This window comes from Rhinopithecus bieti, unplaced genomic scaffold (assembly GCF_001698545.2).
Source record: "Rhinopithecus bieti isolate Rb0 unplaced genomic scaffold, ASM169854v2 scaffold_57691, whole genome shotgun sequence".
Lineage (NCBI taxonomy): Eukaryota > Metazoa > Chordata > Mammalia > Primates > Cercopithecidae > Rhinopithecus > Rhinopithecus bieti.
Window position 1 is genome coordinate 2803128 of NW_016824383.1, and position 25675 is coordinate 2828802.

Sequence of the window (25675 nt, forward strand, 5' to 3'; positions counted from 1 at the left end):
AAATAATAATAATATATTTCCATATTTCAGGAATTAGGGACATCTTGGGGGTGGGGCATTCTGTCTACTGTATACATCAAGGGTAGAATGGATAAATTATGATAGTCTAATAAAATGTAACACTTGCAACAGGGAAAATGAATGAGGTACTACAAAATTCATCATCAGAGATGCCATAATAAAGTGTTAGCAAAAGAGGCACATCCCAGAAAAATTCACACATTAGATTCCATTAACATTAAAGTTCAGAAACGGGGCCAAAACCTCAAGCATATTGTTTAGGGATGCATTACCAGAAAAGGAAAATTGACAACAAAACAAGATTTATTTCTACCTTTACGGAGAGGGAGGTAGATGTAATTAAAGAGGAGCTTAAAGGATACTGGCACTATTTATTTCTATTTTTTATTTTTTTCCTAAGATTCAGGGGTACTTGTACAGGTTTGTTACATGGGTATAGGGAATTTTTCAGCTCTTGTCCCCCTGTCTCCTCACCTTTTGGGGTCCCCAGTGTTGTTTCCTTCCTTATGTTCACGTGTACTCATTGTTCGCTCCCACTTATAAGCGAGAACATACAGTATTTGATTTTCTGCTTTTGCATTAATTCACTTAGGGTAATGGCCTCCAGCTGCATCCATGTTGCTGCAAAGGACATTATTTCTTTTTTTTTAATGGCTACTTAGTATTCCGTGGTGTACATGGACCACATTTTCTTTATTCCATCCACCGTTGATGGGCACTTGCCTACATGATGATTGCATGACTTCACTACTGTGAATAGTGCAGTGATAAACGTTCAAGTGCAGGTGTCTTTTTGATATAATGATTTCCTTTGGGTAGATAGATACCCGGTAGTGGGATTGCGGGGTCAAATGATGGTTCTACTTTTAGTTCTTTGATAAATCTCCATATTGTTTTTCATAGGTGTTGAACTAATTTACAGTCCCACTAACAGTGTATAAGCATTCCCTTTTTTCCACATCCTTGCCAACATCTGTTTTTCTGTTTTACTTTTTAATATGATACTGGCAGTATTTAGAAGCTTTTAGTGACACACAGGTTTCTGTCTCAGTAGTCTTCTAAAGGTTATAAAATATGTACATGTCAACTTTGTGAACCCATCCCCTACCACAATTAAAATGTTTTAAAGAAGTAAAATATGGTGCTTTATAAACTAAAAGTCAACAATTTAAGAAAAAATTATAAGAAATAACAAAAAAACTCAAGCATATTGTTTAGGGATGCATTACCAGAAAAGGAAAATTGGTAACAAAACAAGATTTATTTCTACCTTTAGGGAAAGGGAGATAGATGTAATTAAAGAGGAGCTTAAAGGATACTGGCACTATTTATTTCTATTTTTTATTTTTTTCCTAAGATTCAGGGGGTACTTGTACAGGTTTGTTACATGGGTATAGGGAATTTTTCAGCTCTTGTCCCCCTGTCTCCTCACCTTTTGGGGTCCCCAGTGTTGTTTCCTTCCTTATGNTTGTTGGTTTGTATTTTTTTCCTGTTTAGGGGCTAGCATTTGAAGTCTTTAGAAACATATTTCAGACTGTGGGGGAGCGGAAAGAAAAAAATAGAACTCGCTGTCTTGTAAGTAGTAAGTGAGAGCAATGGAATGAAATTTGGGAGTTAGTGATAGGATCCTAGTGAGTCGGACAGCAAAGTAAATATAACTCTAGAGCCAAAATTCTGATAATGATCACTTATCTCAAGATCATATAGCCCTAACTCTGTGGAAGGGAGTCTGGGGACACATTTATACTCCTAGGGAGGGAGAATGAGAATGAAACAGCTTGCAAGGACCGGTTTCCATTTTCTGACCATTACTCGCATATATTCCTCCTATGGACCATATAAATAACCTTTAACAGGCTGAGACCCATTTCTTGTTTTTCAAAAATTTTAGTTGTAAGTTCGTATGCAGTTGCAAGAAATAACACAGAAATCCCATATACTCTTTATCTGTTTATCCCAATGGTAACATCCTGTAAACATGTAGTTCAGTGTTATAACTGGGACACTGACAGTGATAGAATCTACTGATCTTACTCAGATTCTCCCAGTTTTACTTGTTTTGTTTGTGTGTGTATGTATTAGTGCCATACAATCTTATCACATACATAGGTCAATGTATTCACCATCACAGTCAAAATACTGAACAGTTTCGTCACCACAGATATTCCTCCTGTTGCCCTTTTACATCCACACTATTTCCTTCCTACCCTACCTATCCCACCTTCCATCCCCTACCCCAGTCCCTAATCCCTGGCAACAAATAGTATGCTTTCCATTTCTAAATTTTTTTCATTTAAAAAGTGTTCTGTAAATGGAATCATATAGCGTGTAACCTTTTGGCTTGCTTTATCATTCAGGATAATTCCTGGAAGACAAATCCAGATTGTGCATATCAGTCAATGAGTTCCATTTTTAATTTAGCCGAAGATTGTTTTATGGAATTTTGGGACTCTACATTCACTTCGGAAATACCAATTTCTCTTCTTGCATTAGCAAATAATCTTTGAATAGTGGATAAGATCATAGATTCCCAATCTGATAGATTGGGAATCAGTTCCATTTCTACTCTGGAAAACTTACTATAAGGCTACTAAACCTTAATTTCCTTATATGTAATGTGAAGATTATAATACCTCATTCATGGAATACTTTTAAAGAGGAAATGAGATAATATAAAGCTCTTAATACTGTGCCTATCATGTAAGCCTCCATAAATGGCCGCCTAAAGGAAAGATAGAAGACATGGGTTACTACAGCAATATCATTACAGTCTGTAACTTCTAGGTTAGGCTGGGAAGATATTGCCTTCATATTCCAGTGGCCACTTGGATTTCATGTATGTTTAAGTAGAGGAAGGAGAATTCAATAATCTTCAAGTGCTAGAGAAAAATGTTCTTCCAAATGGGTGTAGCTGATCTTTCTATTGTTTTTTTATTTCATTGACCACAGTAAAAAGTAAATTGACTGCTTTAATATTGTATCTTAATCAGCAAGTACTGGCTAATTTGAAAGAATAAATTACATTTTTATATAATAGTGTAGATTTGTTAAGGTTGAAACATCAGTAGTTTATGTATTTTAAATTATATAAATTCTAGGTCACTGGAGTTCTGGATGATTGCTTGTGTGATATTGACAGCATCGATAACTTCAATACCTACAAAATCTTCCCCAAAATAAAAAAATTGCAAGAGAGAGACTATTTTCGTTATTACAAGGTAAGGTTTTAAGTTTTCATTCTGTTGATATCAAAGGTTTATATGTGACCTTTATGATCCTTTTGGCAACCCATTTCAGTTCCTCTCTGCACCCTGTGTATATCTTTCATCATTGAATTTATTATGTATCATAGTGAAAACTTATCGATCTTTTTAAACAGTACAAATCTTAGCCCCCTTCCTTTGTATGGAAGTTCCTCATTTTTCAGTTTTGGTTTTGAGGCAGAGACTCCCCTCTCTACAGAAGCTGAAAATGTCACAGATTTATTTTGTCAGCCTCTCTTATAATATAGTTCTGCCATCTGGACACACCTACTCAGCCTTTGAGTTGTTCTGATGGCAGTGTGCTAGCATTGTTAGCAGTGCACAGTACTGCAGCAGCATCTTTGTTGGACGTCTTTCTGAAAGGGCTGGCAAAACAGGCTGAGACTTCAAGTAGACCACTACCAATAGTAATGCTCCAGAATTGGTTCTTAAATCTAATAATAGTCTACTCTAGACCTTTACAAAATAACCAGTGATCGTTTAAAGGCAGCAGCAATCTTTAAATATAGCAGTAAGGCAATATTCAAAAGAACAGTGTTTTAAATTTTAGAACAACATTTTATTTTGTTTTATTTTACTTTATTTTTTATTCTTCTTCTTATTTTTGAGATGAAGTCTCACTCTGTCTCCCAGGCTGGAGTGCAGTGGTGCAATCTCAGCTCACTGCAACCTCCACCTCCTGGCTTCAAGCAATTCTTCTGCCTCAGCATTCTGAGTAACTGGGATTACAGGCGTGCACCACCACATGCAGCTAGTTTTTGTATTTTTAGTAGAGACAGGATTTTGCCATATTGGCCAGGCTGATCTCAAACTCCTGACCTCAGGTGATCCACCTGCCTCGGCCTCCCAAAGTGCAGGATTACAGGTGTGAGTCACTGTGCCCGGCCTAAATATATATATTTTTATTATTTAATTAAATATATATATTTTATTATTTAATAATAGTATTTTTTGTTTTTGCTTTTTTTAGAGATAGGATCTTGCCATGTTTGCCCGGTGCTGATCTCAAATTCCCTGGCCTCAAGTGATCTTTCTCTCTCCTCTCTATATATTATAAATCTTAGGTTATATATATTATATAATGTTTATATATAATGTTTATATAATATATAATATTTTTTTTTCCTAGGCTTAAGTCAACTAAATAAATTTTTTGTTTTTTTTCAGACAGAGTCTTGCTCTGTCACCCATCTGGAGTGCAGTAGTGTATCTCCAGCTCACCACAACCTCCGGCCCCTGGGTTCAAGCAATTCTTCGTCCTCAGCCTCCCGAGTAGCTGGGGATTACAGCGCCCAACACCACGCCTGGCTAATTTTGTGTTTAGTAGAGATGAGGTTTCCACCATGTTGGGCTAGGCTGGTAATTAAATATTTTTGAGGGATTAAAAAAAACTAGTATCTTGTGCAGAAAGATAACAAATAAGAGAATTAAAGATTTGGGACACAACTCTCTTCTTGTCAGCCACCAGGAAATCCAAAAAGGTGAGAATGTTTCTCCTCTAGACAAAATCTTTTTAGTGAAAGCATATTTCATGAATTATTTAATCTATACCTAAATAAATATTGAGTGTCTGTTACTCTAGGCGTTTTACATACAAATAAGACATGTGCTGCTTCTTTTTTTTTTTTTTTCTGGAGGAGTGCACCGTTCCTGAAAGTACTGCAATATCAGGTCAATGCATGGAGTGGATGCAGCAAGCTCCTATTCCATCTCCCTACTCCAAAAAGCCATAAATACATCGTTCTCGGATAGAGGATGTATCAGATATTAAACTGATAAGAACAGATACTACACTTGATCTTAGCCAAAAGGCCGAGAAGCAATGGGAGAGACAGGTGCTTCTTTAAATTCCCACCACTAAATCTATAAATCTAAATGCATTTGTAGCTGCTTTCTCTTGTTTCTTTTCTACCATTACATTGAACTATATGAAATTTTTACTTTTATATTTCAAAAATGCTTGAACATGCCAGTTTCATATGGCTCAATGTAATACAATGGAGGAAGTGTTTCTTGTATCAAAGACCATCTCTTCACAAGAGGTCCAGTTCACATCTCTACATAATGTTATGTCCCTCATTCTTTCACTCCTTCACTTTGGGTTTGTATCTTCTGTTTCTCTGTCCCTAGCAGGCTTGGTCAATGGAAGTACTCCGATATTTGAATGTTTGAATGAATATCTCATTTAATCTTCACACCAAAATTTTCTCAATATTAGCCACATTTTTCAAACAAAGAAGTAATAGTTTAGGTATTCCAGGTAGGGTATTTTTGTTGGCTAACAAACAAAACAGAAGTTTTATTAAGAAAAGATGTGGAGTAGCTAACAAAATTGAAAGATAAGCTGAGGAAGCATGCTTCAGAAAAGATAAAACTAAAGCTGGAACTAATGACCATTTTCTTTAAGGAATCACTGGAATTTTGGATCAAATTAACTATTTTCCCATGTTTTCCAAACTTTATGCAAGAGTTGTATTTCTGTCCAGGTAGGGTCGTATGACCCATCGGACCAAAAGAAGGAAGGACACCTTGGTTGACAGTCTCATTTGCGTGAGTAAAAGTGGAGTCATTGTTTCCCAAAGGGAAATTAGGGACTGTTACCAAAGAAGGAATAATGGAAGTTAGTTAGGCAGAAATGACAGTGTGGCTCTTGGCTACTCAACAAACTCTCTCATTCTTCCTCTTACACATGCAGTTTGAAAATGTTCTGAACAACACAGTGAACTTATTCCATATGCAACCAAAACATACTCATACCCTCTCACAGGGGAGGGTTAATGCCATGATCTAGTTAATGCATTCAGCTGTAACTCTAGGATATTTGGGTGATATCTACTCCTCTTTTTGTTCGGTCAACCTATAAAAGAAAGAAAAAGGAATATACTCTACTCAATATACTCTACCTACAACAGTGGCAAAAAAAGGAAAGCTTTAAAAGAAAAGCTAAGAGAAGAGGTTAATTTAATCTATTATGATTATTATTATTATTATTATTGAGACAGAGTCTTGCTCTGTCACCCAGGCTGGAGTGCAGTGGTGCGATCTTGGTTCACTGCAACCTCAGCCTCCCAGGTTCAAGCGATTCTCCTGCCTCAGCCTCCTGGGTAGCTGGGACTACAGACCCACACCACTACACTTGGCTAATTTTTATATTTTTAGTAGAGACGGGGTTTCACCGTGTTGACCAGGCTGGTCCACAACTCCTGACCTCAGGTGATCCATGCGCCTTGGCCTCCCGAAGTGCTGGGATTATAGGCATGAGCCACCATGCCCAGCCAAAAACAGGTTAATTTTAAACACATATCACATACATACTTATGATTCAGCAAGCAAGGTGGAGGTAACAGTCCACCTTTACGCAGTTGGGCAGTTGGCTGCTATAGCTGGTGTTTCTGACTTCTCTTTTTTGCTTCTTATTCCATTCCTTTATGCACTAAATATTTATTGAATGATTAATTTGTGTCAGGTTCTATGGATACAGTAGTGGATAAGACAAAACTTTTCTGATAAGAGAGACAGTAAACAAATAAACAATAAGATATAATTTCAGATGCTTCTAAGGTAAGTTCTATGGAGAAAAGTAAAGTAGGAGAGAATGAATATTGGAGAATTGGAGGGTGGGAGAGGTAGGTAGCCCTACATTAAAGAAGGTATTTGGGAAAATAAAGTATTTATGCTAATGTGACATTTGAGCAAAGTCCTACCTAATGCGAAACAGCCATCAGAGGGTTTGGGGAAAGAACATTCCAGGGAAAAGAGGTAGAATACCAAATAAATGATCTTGAGATAGGAATAAGCTTGGTGTGTTGAACGGGCAGAAAGCTGGTATAGCTGGAGGAAAGTGAATGAGAGGGAGAGCTGGAAATATAGGTAGGGACCAGGTTTAAAAAACAGTAGGACCTTATTGACCATGTAAGGATGCTAGATTTTATTTTAAGCAGGATAAGAAACTACTAAAGGGATTTTTGTGCAAAAAAGACTGTAAGGGTAGAAGACAAGAAATAGAGGAAGCATTTAGGAGACTATTGTGTTAGTTCATATAAAAACAATACAGATTTGGCATAGAATGCTAGAGCTGAAAAATGTAGAAAATGATCAAATTAGGGTTGTACACAAAAGGTAACACCAGCAAGCTTTTCTGATGGATCGAGTGTGAAGTATGATGATAGAAATGAATCAAGGATGATGCCTAAGTTTTGAGTGCACATGTACAAGTGCAAATATACATATATGTAAAATCATGACCAAATAGATTTTATTCCAAGAATGCAAGGATGATTCTTGCATTGATGTTTTGATCATCAACAAAATTCAGTATGTGCTCTTGATTTTTAAAATAATAAGAATGATGTATATTTCTTAATATGATAATTTCAGTCCTAACATCAGCGTACCTAACATGTCTTGCATATAGGGAAACACTAGAGGAATTCTCAGTTAGGTCAGGAACCAAGACAAGGATACCCACTATCTCCATTCACTGTTGGATATACCGTCTGACACAGTCAAATAAAAGAAAACAACTATCCAAAGTGATGGCTCTGATTAAAATAAGAAGAAGAAGAAAGAAAAAAATAACTAGAGTCATAAAATTTTATTTTACTTTTTTTCTGTATAAATTTAAGGGGTACAAGTGCAGTTTTGTTACATGGATATATTGCCTAGTGGTGAAGCCTGAGCTTTTAATGGAACCATCACCCGAATAGTTTGCATTGTACCCCTTATGTAATTTCTCATCCCTTACTCCCCTCCCACCCTTCATTTTTTTGGAGACAAGAGTCTCACCTTTGTTGCCCAAGCTGGAGTGCTGTGGTGTGACCTTGGCTGACTGCAATCTCTGCCTCCTGGGTTCAAGTGATTCTCCTGCCTCAGGTCTCCCAAGTAGCTGGGACTACAGGTGTATGCCAACACACCCGACTAATTTTTATATTTATAGTAGAGACGGAGTTTCACCGTGTTGGCCAGGTTGGTCTTGAACTCATGGTCTCAAGTGATCTGCCCACCTTGGCCTCTCAAAGTGCTAGGATGATAGGCATGAGCCACCATGCCTGGCCCACCCCACCCTTCTGAGTCTCCGGTGACTGTTACTCCACATTCTATGCCCATGTATACACATTATTTAGCTTCTCCTTGTAAGTGACAATGGAGAGGCATACAGATTTTAAAGGAATAAGTATCACTATTTTCATTTATAAATGAAAAAAGTTGTCTGGGCATGGTGGCTTCTGCCTGTAATCCCAGCACTTTGGGAGGCTGAGGTAGGTGGATCACTTGAGGCCAGGAACTCTAGACTAGCCTATCTAACATGGCAAAAACCCTGTCTCCACTAAAAATATAAAAAATTAGCTGGGCATGGTGGCGTGTGCCTGTAATCCCAGTTACTGGTCGGGGGGTGAGCAGAGGCATGAGAATTGCTTGAAACCGGGAGGTAGAGGTTGCAGTGAGCCAAGATCATGCCACTGCACTCCAGCCTGGGTGACAGACTGTCTTAAAAATAAAAAAATATAGATACATGAAAAAAGTTATATGTAAAAAATGCAAAAGAATCAATAATAAAATGAAAAACAATAAAACATATATCAATATAGCAAGCCATAAACTTGATATACAAAAAAATCAATATCTTCATAAATGTAAATAATAACCATTTAGAAGTTGTAACAGTAAGGAAACCACCATTTACATTAGCAATGAAACCAGGCATGGTGGTGCATGCCTGTAGTCCCAGCTACTCGGGAGACTGAGCTGGAAGTATCGCTTGAGCCCAGGGGGTCGAGACAAGCCTAGGCAACATAGCGATGCTACTGACTCAAAAGAAAAAAAAAAGCAAACAAAATAAAACAAAAAATGTATTAGCAATAAAACAGATAAGGTATATAGGAATAAGTACATCAAGAAGTATGCAAAACCTAAAGGAGGAAAGCTTTAAAACATTCTTGAAAGACACAAAAGTAGATTTGAACAAATGGAAAGATATCCTTTGTAGCTTAACAATTTTAATTCTCCCCTAGTTAATATGTAAATTTAATGTGATCTTAATAAAAATACTGAATTTTGGCCTGGCACAGTGGATCACACCTGCAATCTCAGCACTTTGGGAGCCGAGATGGGTGGATCACTTGAAGTCGGGAGTTCGAGACCCACCTGGCCAACCTGGTGACACCCCATCTCTACCAAAAATACAAAAAATTAGCCAAGCGTGGTGGAGTGTGCCTGCAATCCCAGCTACTTGGGAGGCTGAGGTGGGAGAATCGCTTGAATCGCTGGGAGGTGGAGGTTGCCATGACCCAAGATCATGCCACTACACTCCAGCCTGGGTGACAGAGCGAGACTTCATCTCAAACAACAACAACAACAAAACCTAAGTTTTTGTTTATTTTCCTGGAGCTAGGCAAGTTGTCACAGGTTAGGTTCTCTGAGAAGCATATTCGGAGACAGTGATAAGTGTACAAGAGCTCAGTTAGGGACTACTCTTGGGACCAACAGTTTGGGGAAGGCAGGGAATGAGGACTGGGCAAAGGGAGAAGTCAAGCTGTGATGCAGCCTCAGTGGAAACCTCAGGTAAGCCTGTGGGGAATTCTTAAGATGGAATAACACTTCCGAGTTAGTTGTCCCCATTTGGGGCAAGAGGTCTAGGCCTTTATATCTCTCCATCAGTTTGTCATTGGATGAAGGCCACCATAGGAAATAAGGATCCAATCTTGGGTAAGGTGGCTCTTTTTACCCAAGGTTGTCTACCTGCAACATTTCCACAGCTAGGGTAATTATAACCCCTTTATTCTTGAAGTATGGTACAGTGTCTACCATAGTACATTCATTGCACCATGTATTTCTCTTGCTGAAATAAAAAATTAGCTTTACATTTAGCAGCTTAAAACAGCAGGGCTGGGCATGGTGGCTCACGCTTGTAATCCCAGCACTTTGGGAGGCCAAGGCTGGTGGATCATTTGAGGTCAGGAGTTCAAGACCAGCCTGGCCAACATGGTGAAACCCCGTCTCCACTAAAAATGCAAAAAAATTAGCTGGCCAGTAGTGGCGTGCAACTTTAATCCCAGCTACTTGGGAGGCTGAGGCAGGAGAATCACTTGAGCCTTGGAGGCAGAGGTTGCGGTGAACTGAGATTGCACCACTGCACTCCAGCCTGGGCGACAGAGCGAGACCCTGTCTCAAAAAAATAAACAAATAAACAAACAAAAAAAGACTGAAAAGATACCATTTCAGGAAGACCTAAAGAGTGTGAGAAAGCAAGCAATGTGGATATCTGGGGAAAGAGCATTTTTGTATGAGGTAGAGATCCAGCTTCATTCCTGTGATTGTGAATATCCAGTTTTCCCAACACTTTATTAAACAGACTGTCCATTCCCGATTGTGTGTTCTTGGCACTTTTGTCAAAAATCAATTGACCGTACACACTTGGGATTCTTAGGTTTATTTTTGGGCTTCCTAACTTGTTCCATTGGTTGATGTGTCTATTTTTATGCCAGTACCATGCTGTTTTGATTACAGTAACTTTGTAATATATTTTGAAATCACAGTGTGCAATGAGTCCACCTTTGGTTTTTTTGCTCATGATTGCTTTGGCTATTCAGAGTCTTTTCTGGTTCCATACAGATTTTAGGATTGTTCTTTTTTTTGTTTGTTTTTGTTTTTTTGAGACAGGGTCTTGCTCTTTTGCCTGGGCTGGAGTGCAGTGGCACAATCATAGCTCACTGTAGCCTTGAAAACCTTGAACTGTCCCAACTGATCCTCCCACCTCTGCTTCCTAAAGTGCTGGGATTACAGATGTGATCTGCTGTGCCTGGCTGGATTTTTTTTTTTAATGTCTGTAAAGAAATGATATAGGAATTTTGATAGGAATTGCATTGAATCTGTAGATCACTTTAGGTAACATGAACATTTTAACAATTCTTCCAATCACTGAATATGGGATATCTTTCCATTTATTTGTGTCTTCAGTTTCTTTCATTAGTATTTTAGTTTTTAGTGCATAGATCTTTCACCTCCTTGGTTAAATTTACAACTATTTCATTTCTTGATGTTATTGTAAATATGATTGTTTTCTCAATTTTGGGGGGGATTTTCATTGTTAGTGTATAGAAATGCTATGGATTTTTGTATGCTGACATTGTAACCTGCAACTTTGCAGAATTTATCACCAGTTTTTTACTGGATTTTTTGGTGGTCTTTACAGTTTTCTATGAGATCATGTCATCAGCAAACAGATATTTTCATTTCTTTTTCTATATAGATGTATTTTATTTCTTTTTCTTGCCTTATTGCTCTGACTAGAACTTCCAGTACTATGTTGAATAGAAGTGGCGAGAGTGGGCATTCTTGTGTTGTTTCTAATCTTAGAAGAAAAGCTTTTCAGTTTTCACCATTGAGTATGATGTTAGCTGTGGGTACATGACCTTTATTATGCTGGGGTACATTTTTTCCATACCTTATTTTTTGGGGTAGTTTTATGAAAGGATGTTGAATTTTGTCATATGCTTTTTCTGCATCTATCAAAATAATAATGTGACTTTTTTCTTTAATTTTATTAATGTGTATTATTTTTATTGATTTATGTGTGTCAAACTACCACTTGCATTTCTGGGATAAATGTCACTTGATGATGGTGAATGATCTTTTTAATATGCTTTTGGATTTGGTTCACTAGTATTTTATTGAGAATTTTTGCATTTTTGTTCATCAGGGCTGTTGTCCTGTAGTTTCCTCTTTTTTTTGTTTTTTTTGTTTTGTTTTTTTTTTTTTTTGATAGTGTCTTTGGCTTCAGAATCAGGGTAAATACTGGCTTTCTAAAATGAGTTTGAAAGTATTACCTTCTCTTCAATTTTTTTTGAAAAGTTTAAGGATTTATTGCTATTCTTTATATGTTTGGTAGAATTCAGCAGTGAAGCCATGAGATGAAGTCCTGGTCTTTCTTTTTTATTTTTTTGAGAGTAAGTCTTGCTCTGTTGCCCAGGCCGGAGTGCAGTGGCACGATCTTGGCTCATTACAACCTCCATCTCCTGGGTTCAAGTGATTCTCCTGCCTCAGCCTCTCGAGTAGCTGGGATTATAGGCCCACGCCACCCCATCCAGCTAATTTTTGTATTTTTAATAGAGACAGGGTTTCACCATGTTGTTCAGGCTGGTCTTGAACTCCTGACCTGACCTCAGGTGATCCACCTGCCTTAGCCTCCCAAAGTGCTGAGATTACAGACATGAGCCACTGCGCCCAGCGCCTGATCTTTCTTTGATAAAATACTTTTTATTGAATCAATCTCCTTAATTATTATTGGCCTATTCAGATTTTCATTACTTCCTTACTCTGGCTTTGGTAGGCTGCATGTTTCTAGTAATTTCTTCATTTCTTCTAGGTTATCCAATTTATTGGAATATAGTTGTGATTAGTAGTCTCTTTTTCTTTAATATCAGTTGTAATGGCTCCTCTTTAATTCTGATTTTGTTTGCATCTTCTCTTTTTCTTTGTTAGTCTAGCTAAAGGTTTGTCTGTTTTGTTTATCTTTTAAAAAAAACTTTGGTTTCGTTGATTACTGATTTCTAGTTTCATGTTATTGTGGTCAGGAAAGATACTTCATATGATTTCAGTGTTCTTAAATTTGTTAAGACTTGTTTTGTGGCCTAATGTGATCTACCCTGGAGAATGTTCCATATGCACTGAGAAGAATGTATATTCTGTTACTGTTGTATGGAATATTCTATAAATATCTGGCAGGGCAATTTGGTCTAAAGTGTAGTTCAAGTTCAGTGTTTCCTCATTGATTTTTTTTTTTTCTGTCTAGGGATCTAGTGTTGAAAGTGGAGTATTGAAGTCTTACTGTATTGCAGTTTATCTCTCTCTTCAAAGCTGTTAATATTTGCTTTATATATTTACATTTTCTGAAGTTGGGTGCATGTATATGTAGTTTTTGTAACTTCTTGATAAATTGACCCCTTTATCATTTGTAATGACCTTCTTTGTCTCTTTGTACATGTTTGACTTAAAGTCTATTTTGTCTGACATATGGGTAGCTACCCCTATTCTTTTGGTTTCTAGTTGCATAGAATATCTTTTTCTATCTTTTCAGTCTGTGTGTATCCTTAAGAGGTGAAGCAAGTCTTTTATAAGCAGCATATAATTAGGTCTTATTTTTTAACCCATTCAGCCAGTTGATGGCTTTGGATTGGATAATTTAATCCATTTGCATTCAAAGTAATCATTGACAGGTAAGGACTTACTATTGCCATTCTGTTAATTGTTTTGTTGTTGTTGTTGTTGTTAATCTGTAATTCCTTTATTCTCTCCTCCTCTCTTGCTGTTTTCCTTTGTGGTTTGATGACTTTTTTGTAGTGGTATGCCTTGAATCTTTTATCTTTTCTGCAACTACTAAGGGTTTTTGCTTTGTAGTTACCATGAGACCTACATACATCTTACGTTAGTAGCAGGCTATTTTCAGCTGATACTGACTTAACTTTGATCACTTGCATAAATGCTATACTTTTACTCCCCTCCCCACCCACCCAATTTGGTTTTACGGACATGTCTTATATCGTGTATAGTTTGCATAGTGTATTATAGCTATAGTTATTTATTTTTAATATTTTGTCTTTTAACTTTCCTATTAGAGATATAATTGATATTTACACCACCACTACAGTATAATAGTGTTCTGAGTTTGACTGTATGCTTACTTTTACTAGTGAGTTTTATGTTTTCATATTCATTTATTTTTGTTTGAGATGCAGTCTCACTCTATCACCCAGGCCGGAGTGCAGTGGCACAATCTTGGCTCACTGCAACCTCTGCCTCCCAAGTTCAAGTGATTCTCCTGATTCGGCCTCCTGAGTAGCTGGGATTACAGGCAAGCACCACCAAAAGTACAATTTTTATACCATTTTTTTTTTTTTTAGTAGAAATGAGGTTTCACCATGTTGGCCAGGTTGGTCTTGAATTCCTGGCCTTAAGTGATCCACCTGCTGGGACTCCCAAGTTGCTGGGATTACAGGTGTGAGCCCCTGTGCCCGGCCATTTTCATATATTTTTAATATTTCTAGTTGGCAACATTTTTCATCAGCTTAAAGGATCCTTTTAGTATTTTCATAAGGCAGGTCTAGTGGTGATAAATTCCCTTACCTTTTGTCTGAGAAAGTTTTATTTCTCCTTCATTTTGAAGAACAGGATCACTGAATATAGTATTTTTGGTTGACAATTTTTTTTTCTTCCTTTTCTATCAGCTTTTTGAATCTAACATTCCACTCCTTTCTGGCCTACAAGGTTTCTGTTGAAAATTTTGCCTGTAATTTATTGGAAGTTCCCTTGTTTGTAACAACTCACTTTTCCCTTGCAGCTTTCAATATTTTTTCTGTCTTTAACTTTTGACAATTTGATAATAATGTCTCTCGGTGTGTGAGTCTCTTCAGATTCCTCCTGTCAAGTTTTCATTGAACTTCCTGGATCTGGCTGGGTTTTTTTGTTTTTGTTTTGTTTTTTTTGCTTCATTTTGTTTCTTTTTTTTTTTTTTTCTTTCTCTCTCTCTCTCTGTCCTTCTTTCTTTCTTTCATCATAATCAAGCTAACATAGGGGTATCTGGCTTTCTGTTTCCTTCCCCAGACTTGGGAAGTGTTCTGCCACTTTTTCTTTGAATTTTTTTTTGTCCGTTTTTTTCTTTCTTCTCCTTCTAGTAATCTGATAATGTGTGTAATTCTGCTTGGTGGTATCCTATGAGTCCCTTAGGCTGTCTTCATTCTTTTTCATTCTTTTTTCTTTTTGTTCCTCAGATTGGATGATTTCCAGTGAACTGTCTTCAAGTTTGCTAATCCTTCTGCTTGATCTAGTCTGCTGTTGGACCCTTCTATTGAATTTTTTTAGTTTGGCTATTGTGTTCTTCAGCTCAATGATTTCTGTTTGGTATTTTAAAAATATTTTTACCTCTTTGTTGACATTCTTAGTTTGTTCGTGCATCACACTCCTTACCTCAGTGAGCATCTTTATGACTCCTTTTAAATGTCCTATTAGGTAAATCACATATCTTCATTTCAGTAGGGTTGGCTTCTAATTGAGATTGTCTTTTTTTGTTGTTGTTTTTTTTTTAGCATAATATTTCCCTATTTCTTCATTTTTCTTAAGGCACATAGAGTAGTGTCCCTTCTGTTTAGGCTCAAGGAGGTTTATTCTTTATTTGCTACATAGGCTCCTAGATACTGGCTTATTAGAAGCCAAGGCTGTGGGGAGTTGCTGGAAAGGCTGCCAAGATTTTGGCTTGAGGAACTAGAATAATGGAGTTACTGTTTACTCAGATGGTGAATATTACTAGAAGAAGTAATTCTTCATTTTTCTTAACTCTGTTTTGGTTTCTGTGTATTATATAAAAGAACCACCTTCTCTAGTCTTGTTAGACTGGTCTTATGTAGCAGGTGTTTCTTCCCAGTCAGCCTGGGCAGTATTCTGGTTCCTCAGAACTTTGTGCTTGTCCAGCCTGTCTTTGTTCTTAGTGGCCTCCAAGAAATTAGAGTCAAGTTGTACTATTGCCTTGAGAGGGGTGGTATAGAAGCCATTCCCTTGGGATATGACTAGAGGTATTGGGATGTTAGATGTATGCTTTGGTTTCTTCTTTCCTTGCAGAGAAGCTGAAAGCCAGAGTTTATCTCCCACTGATTCTGCTCTGCACCAAGGAGAGCGTCTGAGGCAGATGTCTATATTATTGATCTAACTGCTGACTTTTAACCTGGAGGAGATAGCTGCTGAATATTTATTTGCAAGTTTAAAAGTCACCTGTTTGTTCTCAGTGGTCTAGGAGACTCAGGAGCGTAGAGCTTCATCAACTCCCAGAGCTAGGTGATTTAGCAGCTTGTCCCTCCAGTGAAGGCTATGAAAGTTGGGGTTCTCGACGTGTTCAAAAACTTTTCGTGGCGAGTTTGAAGACCTGGAATTATTGCCAGAGCCTGCAGGGGAAAAGGTGCAGGAAGCCCACTCTACTTTTTGGGCCAGCAGGTCTCATGCCTCCCTAGTATGGGGAGACTTCTGATCTGAAGCTATTACTGAAGGATATTACAGGAGGAAGGCACAGGGAGTGTTGACTTTCCTTTTCAGGAATGGGGAGGTCCCCCACCTCCTTCCACCGGGAGATTGTGGGAATTTATCTCTAGAGCACATGGAGGCAGAAGGCATGAGAAGTGCTGTCCCTTCCATTCGTGCTGGCAGAGATTTCAGGGCTGGGATTATGTCTGGAGCAAGCCAGGAAAGAAGGTGCAGAGAGTGCTCACTCTCCTGTTCAAGCGAGAAGTCTCACATGCACCTTGCAGGGGTAACCTTTTGGTCTGGAGTTCCCTGAAACAAGTCAGGGAAGAAGACACAGGGAATATCCCCTTCTCTTTCTAGTCATGGAGAGGTCCTCTTGCCTCCTTCTAATGAGAGGTTGCATAAATATCTCAGGAGCAAGCCAGGGAAGAAAGCACAGAGAGTGCTTTTCCTCCTGTTCTTGCTGGCAGAGGCCTCCAGTCTCTTTCCAAGGAGAGAACGTATGGCTAGGATTAGCACCTGAAGTAAGCCAGGGGAGAAGAAGGCACATAGAGTGCTGTCCCTTCCGTTTAGGCTTAAGGAGGTTTATTCTTTATTTGCTACCTAGGTTCCCGGATAATGGCTTGTTAGAGGCCAGAGCCTCAGGGAGTTGCTGGAAAAGCTGCCAAGATTTTGGCTTGAGGAACTAGAATAATGGAGTTGCTGTTTACTCAGATGGTGAGAATTACTAGAAGGAGGGAGTACAGTTTTGGATATGTTAATTTTGAGGTACCTAGAATGCCCTATCCAGGAAGAGATAATCAAGGAAGCACATGGGTATATAGGCCAGAAGCTCAAGGGAGGTGTCCAGGCTGAGAACTTGCAGTCCCCAAATGTGCCATGCTGTTTTAAGGTTCTTTGTTTATGCACATCCTGCCCCGCTGCCTATAAATCTCCCTCAAACACTTCTAGTCATACCCATGTTACATATTACCAAAAGTCAGAGTTGATCACCCTCTCCTCTATGTTGCCAATCTCTACCTATTTTTGTCTTCTTCTCTGTAATATAGATATTGTTTACTTAACCATATTAATTAGGTGTCTACTATGTATTATACCACTGTTCTAAGCACTAAGGATAAGATAATGCAAAATTCTGATCCTTATGATGGTAGGAGGTGCAGACAATAAATAAGCAGACAACATTCAGGTAGTGATAAGTGCCATAAAAGAATGTAAAACAGTACGTTGGGATAGAGGTTGCATACTGAGCACTACTTTAGCAAGCCTGGCCAGTAATGGTCTCTCTGCTGAGGTGTGACATGTGAGAGAGACTTGAATAAGGTGAAAGAGTGAGCCGTCATAAGATCTGGAGGAACAATAATACAGGCAGAGAGGACAGCAAATATAAAGACCTTGAGGCCAGGCATTGTGGCTCACACCTATAATCTCAACACTTTGGGAGTCTGAGGTGGGTGGATGGCTTGAGCCCAGGAATTCCAGCCCAACCTGGGAAACATAGTGATACCTCGTCTCTACTTAAAAAAAAAAAAATTAGCCAGGCATGGTGGTACATCTGTGGTCCCAGCTGCTTGGAAGGTTGAGGTATGAAGATATGAAGATCGCTTGAGCCCAGGAGTTTGAGGCTGCAGTGAGCCAAGCTTGTGCCTGAGTGACAGAGCATGACACTGTCTCAAAAAAGAAAAAAAAAAAAAAGATAAAGACCAGCCGGGCACAGTGGCTCACACTTGTAATCCCAGCACTTTGGGAGGCCAAGGTGGGCAGCTCACCTGAGGTCGGGAGTTCAAAACCAGCCTGGCCAGTGTGGCGAAACCCTGTCTCTACTAAAAATACAAAAATCAGCCAGGCGCGGTGGTGGGCGCCTGTAATTCCAGCTACTTGGGAGGCTGAGGCAGGAGAATTTCTTGAACCCAAGAGGCAGAGGTTACAGTGAGCCGAGATCACACCATTGCACTCCAGCCTGGGTGACAGAGTGAGACCCTGTCTCAAAAAATAAAAATAATAAAGACTTTGAGACACAGGGAGCCTGGTGTGTTCCCTCCCAGCAAGGCCAGTGTGGCCAGAGGAGCATAACAGAGGTCAGAGAGGTAGGCCAGAGGCCAGGTTATAGAGGGTCTTGTGGAGCTTGCTGCAGAGTTTATGAACTCTAAGGGTGATGGAAGCCACAGGAAGGTTTTGAGGAGGGATTGATATGATCTGATTTGTTTTAAATAGATAACCGTAGTTGCTATATGGAAATAGAAGTAGAAGCAGGGAGACTATTGCAATAGTGTAGGCAAGAGGTAGGTGGTGAAAAATGGAAAATGAATTGTTTGATGGGGTACAAGAAAAGGGAGGAAAGAGAATAAAACCTAGATTTTGGCATGGGCAATCTGCAAGTCCTATTGAATTACTGTCTTCCTGTAATGTGTAGAATAGGAAAATCCAGAGTTTTTACCATGGTTAAAATGTCCTGCATGATCTGTCCCTTGTTTACCTCCATCCTCGTTCTCTACCACCCTCCCCCTTCTACATTAAACATCAGCTCAACTGGTGTTTTTTAGTTCACATAACTGTCCAGGCTTTTTATGGCCTTATCCAAATGCACACTTCCTCCATCCTAAAATATTACCGCCTCAGAGGCCTCCATCCGCCAGCCCCACTATTATAATTCTCTGGATTTTCTTTGTAGCACTGACTACAACTTGTACAAAACATACAAATATTTAACTTGTTTCCTTCAATAGATTTTTTAGTTCCAGAGGGAGAGGGGAGTTCTTTTTCTGTCCATTTTTTTCACCCAGAGCCTAACCAGTGCCTGACACATAGTGGATGCTCAGTTCTCATTCGTTGAATAAATGGGTGCATGAGAGAACTGTCATTAATAAGATAACATCAGGAGGCTGGAAGACATTAAAGTAGTTCTAAATGCTTTCTCTGTCACCCAGGCTGGAATGGCATGATCTAGCTCACTGCAGTCATTTTAAATTTAAATTCTGAACCATATAGGTGCCACTAGGATAGGAAGTATTCCTTCTTTATTTATTTATTTATTTATTTATTTATTTATTTTTTTGAGACGGAGTCTCGCTCTGTCGCCCAGGCTGGAGTGCAGTGGCCAGATCTCGGCTCACAGCAAGCTCCGCCTCCCGGGTTCACGCCATTCTCCTGCCTCAGCCTCCCGAGTAGCTGGGATTACAGGCGCCGCCACCTTGCCCGGCTAGTTTTTTGTATTTTTTAGTAGAGACGGGGTTTCACCGTGTTAGCCAGGATGGTCTCGATCTCCTGACCTCGTGATCCGCCCGTCTCGGCCTCCCAAAGTGCTGGGATTACAGGCTTGAGCCACCGCGCCTGGCTGAAAGTATTCCTTCTTATTCACCACCATGTCACTGATGTCCAACACAGTGACACTTTGAGAACATCCCGTAACTATAATATCAGTTTACTAACTTTAATTTATTCTTTCTTTCAAGGTTAATCTGAAGCGACCTTGTCCTTTCTGGGCAGAAGATGGCCACTGTTCGATAAAAGACTGTCATGTGGAGCCCTGTCCAGAGGTATAATAAATAAAACAGCAGGGCAAAGCCAATTTTCTCTTGGACTTTTAGAAAAGCATACCCTCTGTTTTATTTCAGGCTAATGTCAATGGATTTGGACATGTCAGCAAATTCACATGCTCTCAGCTTTCTCCTTTAGAACCAGATTATTGAAGATTCTATACTTGACACCGAAATGGGTTTGAAGACACTTGTATCCAGTGATATTGGTGATCGAATGTGGAAATATAGTCTTATTCTAAAATGGAAGGAAAATCAGAGGCCTGTTCTAGGATTGGATCTGCAGTTGTCTTTTGTTTCATGCTTTATTGAATCAGCATCTTGTTTCATAGGAAAAAAACAAAATAAAAATAAGCTACTGGACCCTATTTCAAATTTATAATGATTTAATTGGGAAAATTTCAGGCTTGGAATTAGATTTTCACTTGGCCTTGTTACATTTACATTTTTTTAAAAAACCTATACTTAATACCAAGAGAATGCTACATGTTAGACTTTGATTTTTGTTATCTAACAATTAATTATATTCCTCTCCTTCAACAGTAATTAGCTGAAGCTTTGTATTCCTTTCACTTTCTGCTTTTCTTACCTAGTCAGTCTAGTTTGTTGTCCTTAAAAATCTGTACCAATGTCCTTCCTAAAGGGAATATTCTTTAAAAATTTATAATATTCAGTTTCCTTTAAGAACAAAATATGTATTAAGTATTTTGTTTAAAGTTCTGTTTGATAAACCAGTTGTAATAATTCAGATACATTTATTAAAGCCTAACACTGATTATTGGCCTTGTGAAAAAGAATGTTCCAGCTACATACATTTCTCCCATTGGTAAACCCTAGATTAGATTGGTAAACTCTAGGTTAATCATGTGGGCCAAAAAAAACCTTCTAGTAATCCAAAATTGCCTACACTTTATTAGAGCAGAAGTTAAAATTGCACATAATACATTGCAAATAATTTTGAACTTTTAAAACTTTCTTTTCTATGGTAACAAAGTTTGTGGAAGAAGTGATCATCAGTGTTTTTAACCTAAATTATATAGACTATAAAAAATACTGCAATAAGAGTTATTAGAGCTGCTTTTGGCTTTCTGACTTTGTGTATGTCATTCAGTTTTCTATACTTTGATTTATAAGTCTGTATATTGGGATAACACTTTTACCTTATGAGAGAGTGTGAAAACAGAATTTGAGCGAATGTACATTTGCCCCTCATAGAATAAAATACTTGATGAATTAGAGCAATGCATTGACAATTTGTGAAGAAATTCCAAAACAAAGATCACTTTTAAATTTTGTTTTCTTGTTTTTTTAAGAGTAAAATTCCAGTTGGAATAAAAGCTGGGCATTCTAATAAGGTAAGTTCCTCCTCTTCCTTGAGCGTTTCTGCTTTACATTGTGAAACTTACCATTTACTGACTGACAGTGGCTGTAATAAAGAACCATATTATGGTTAGTTGGGAATGGAGACATTTTGCCTCAGAATTCCAAATCCCTAACTCTTGCATCAAGCAGATAGGTTGTACATTCCTAGATTCTTTTGAAATTACTTCAGTACTGTTTTTGGAATCTCTGGAACAACTATTAAATGTAACTATAGTGTCAGATCCCCTAGTCAGCAGGTGTTTTATCACATAGCTATTTTTAGTCTTCTGTTTCAACTTGTCAGTCTGGCAGGTTCAAAATTATATTGTATAGAGTAAATAATTATCAAGATATTTTGAGCAGAGTACTTTCAGATGGTATTAAGATATTCATTTTTAATGATTGTTCTTGTCCTCTTATGAGAGTATTATAATTTATTTTGCCATTTATATGTTTTTGGGTAACTGTTTATTTCCTGTTTTTCACTACTGCACATACCTAATAAAGATCATCATATCCTCTCTGTCTCCTCCTTGTGCCTCCTTTGCATTTTCTTCTTGCTCTCTCTCCCGTGTAATCTTTTGTTTTACTTTATTGTATTTGTTTTGCTTCAGATGTGAAATAAATAAAACCATATAAAAGCAGTTGAAACCCCCTCAGCTCTTTCCCAGTTCATTCTCCTTCCTCCCTCCCCAGAACTAACCATTTTTCTGAAGGATCCTTCTGTGATTTTATATTCCTATTGCAGGTGTATCTACGAGTAATATATTTTACACTTTTATTGCATGTGTATTCACAAGTAATATGTAATTTATTGTGTGTAAATTATTTTATTTAAATATTTTTGTATTTCTTTAGGTTACAAACACTTTTTTTCAGTTTGTGTTTTTACTCATGCTTTTGAAATTTTCTCTGTTGGTATATGTGGATTTTGTTCATCATCTTAATAGCTGTAGTCAGTTGTATGACTATAACACATATTAGCCATTCCTCTAGTGATGGACGTTTCAGTTGTTCCCAGTTTTTGGCTATTTCAAACAGTAATGCATTAGCATTTTTGTCCTTTGTCTTGTGCACACGTGTAAGAGTTTCTCTAGGTCTACATGTAAAGGCTGGATTGCTGAACCACAAGATGTGCCTATCTCAACATTACAAATAATACCAAATAATTTTCCAAGGCAGTTGTACCTTTTTAAAAAAATGGTTGCCTTGGGATATGGTCTCACTAGTGGGAGTGCAGGTTCAAAGTTTAAGCATTTTGCAAACGTGTGTGTATATATATGTGTATATATGTGTGTGTGTATATATATAACTTTTATATATAAAAACCCTCTTGGGAACTAAATTTGACCATATATATATATATGGATGTATACATATGTACACACATATATGGATGTATACATATGTACACACATATATGGATGTATACATACACACACACACACACAAACACACACACATATATATATGGTCAAATTTACTTCCCAAGAGGGTTGTTTTTTCAGTTGACGTCATCACCAACACATCAGTGCTAATTGTTAACTTTTATTTTTAAATTTTTATTTGTTTTTTTGAGACAGAGTCTTGCTCTGTCATGCAGGCTGGAGTGCAGTGGTGTGATCTCAGCTCACTTCAACTTCCACCTCCCAGGTTCTAGCAATTCTCCTGCCTCAGCCTCTCCCGAGTAGCTGGGATTACAGGTGTGTGACACCACACCTGGATAATTTTTGTATTTTTAGTAGAGACGGGGTTTTACCATGTTGACAGGCTGGTCTTGAACTCCTGACCTCAAGTGATCCGCCCGCCTCAGCCTCCCAAAGTGCTGATTACAGATGTGAACCACCGCGCCCAGCCTAATTGTTAAATTTTAATATGTTGTTGATGGAAATAATATTTAGGTGGTGGAAATTTCTGCCTCATTTTCATTTGTATTTCTTACATGTGATAGGGATTTTTATAATGGAATGTATCTATATTTAGTGTATATCATTGTTGACAGATTGATTATTCTGCCAATAGAAACTGAAATAAAGAATAAGGTAATAATTATTACTAAACTTATGAACTTCTTTGCAGTACTTGAAAATGGCAAACAATACCAAAGAATTAGAAGATTGTGAGCAAGCTAATAAACTGGGAGCAATTAACAGCACATTAAGGCAAGTTTTATTTTGGTAGTAATAAGAAAATATTCTCTTATTGATATCAAGAATCAATTTTTTTATGATTTTGGTAAAAACTTTTTGTACCCGTTAAAGTTTTAACTAATATATTTTTTAAAGGAAGAAAAGTTTTCTTTTCCTAAATTTCATAATAGCTTTGCCTCTTCTTGGCTGATTTATCCCTAAATTTCTAGAATGTATCATCCATAGTAAATCTTTTAAAAAGTAGAAATTTACAAGATTGTTTAGCTAACAGGGTTTATGGATCCGTTTTTCCTGATTACTATGGAAGAAGGGGCTTGAACTCCTAAGTCTTTTATAAATAGTAATTCAGTCTGCATGTTACCTTTTGAATGATAAAAGTTATTAGCCTAACTGTTAAATTTCATAGATTTTTTTCTGTTAACTTTTCCTTATTTGTTCTAAATAGAAACCAGCATAAATAATATATAAGTGGCCTCAAATTGTGCAGTGTAAAATGACTAGACATAATCAGTAGTTGGGAATGGGATATTTCAGAAATTCCTTGACGTTCCCATTTGATTAGATTTGTATTTATGAGCTGGGTACGGTGGCTCACGTCTGTAATCCCAGCACTTTGGGAGGCTGAAGTGGTCAGATCACCTGAGATCAGGAGTTTAAGACTAGCCTGGCCAACATGGTGAAACCCTGTCTCTACTAAAAATACAAAAATTAGCTGGGCGTGGTGGCAGGTGCCTGTAATCTCAGCTACCTGGGAGGCTGAGACAGGAGAACTGCTTGAACCTGGGAGGCGGAGGTTGCAGTGAGCTGAGATCGCACCATTGCACTCTAGCCTGGGTAACGAGCAAGACTTTGTCTCAAAAAACAAAAAAGATTTGTATATATGTACTATAATTGCTAATGACTCAGTATAAATTAGCAATTTTATTTATTGAAAACAAAATTTAATATAGGAAAATAAAAGATAATAAACACCCACATATATATCCTCCACTTCAAATATATAATCCTCCATTCCAAGTAAATAAATATTAACATTTTTTGCCGTATGTTTTAAGGAAGAAGACATATCACATAAATTTTAAATCCCTTATGCTGTATTCCCTAATCCAGTAGAGGTAACTACTATCATGAATTTGGTGGTGTATATCCAGTCCATTTTTGTTTTTATCATATATTTATATGTATACATAAGATAGTTTTATTTTGTGTATATGGTTTTATTTTTCCTTTATATAAATGATATCCTATATTTAACGTTCTGCAATTTTTTTCATTATACATTTTGCTTTCTAGATCTGTCCATGTTGAAACACAGACTTATATTAACTGATGATTTTCATCATATAAATATGTCATATTTTACTTAGCTATTCTCCTATTGACGATTGTTTAGCTATTTCCAATTATTTACTTTTACAAACATGCCACCTTGAGCATTCCTGAATTTTTTTTCACATTAGAAGTAAAATTGTTGAATCTTAGGATTGCCTTTTTTGTACCCATTCTTGATATTGCCTGATGACATTCCATAGTACTTGGTGTGAATGTTTACTGACTCCAGTGCTGACAGCTTGTATCATTCTCTTCATCCTTACCAAAAGTAATGTTTGATGAGTGTGAAATAGCACCTTAGTTTTGTTTAATTTATACTTCGTAATTATAGTGGATTTGAGCATTTTTTATTTATTGGACATCTGAGTTTCTTCTTCATTCAACAAATGAATGTCTACAATGTGCCAAGCGCTGTTCTAGGGTACTAGGAATACAGTAATGCAACTGATAAAATTTCCGCCCTCGTGTAGCTTGATCCTTGTCAGAGGAAATAACAGGATAAACAAGTAAAATATATGAGAAATAAGTAAAATGATTATGAATGTTAGGGAAGACAGGCAGGGAAGAATAAAGAGGGCTAGGAGTGAGTGGCACTGTTTTAAATTGGGTGGTCAGAGAAGACCTAAGTGATAATACGACACTTGAACAAATTGCTGAAGAAGGTGAAGGCATGAGTCATACTATGGTTGGCTGGGGTATGAGCATTCCAGGTATATATAAATGTTAGTTGAAAACCCCCATGGCAGGATCATGCCTAGACTTAAACACAGTAAAACAACGTAACTGGAGCACAGTGATCAAGGGCAAAGTAGCAGAAGACAAGGTCAAAAGATGCTGGGGATAGGGCAGGAGGTGGGGTGGGGAGAGATCTTGTAGAGCCTTGAAAGCAATTATAATGAGTATTGCTTTTAGAGTGGGTAGAATAAAAGTCACTGAGAGGTTTTGAACAGAGGAGTTAAGGGCATGTGTTGAGGGAGCCTGATACGTTGCAGAAACCTTATTATAT

The 25675-nt window shown here is 37.7% G+C and overlaps 1 protein-coding gene across 1 annotated transcript in view; it reads left to right on the top strand.

Moving 5' to 3' along the window:
* Positions 1-25675, top strand: part of ERO1B (endoplasmic reticulum oxidoreductase 1 beta) — a 67976-nt gene that overhangs the window by 12293 nt on the left and 30008 nt on the right. Inside the window, exons 2-5 of the mRNA XM_017862246.1 lie at positions 3120-3239; positions 19742-19825; positions 21139-21180; positions 23267-23349. Coding sequence (XP_017717735.1) covers positions 3120-3239; positions 19742-19825; positions 21139-21180; positions 23267-23349 — 329 coding nt within the window. The remainder of the gene's footprint in view (positions 1-3119; positions 3240-19741; positions 19826-21138; positions 21181-23266; positions 23350-25675) is intronic.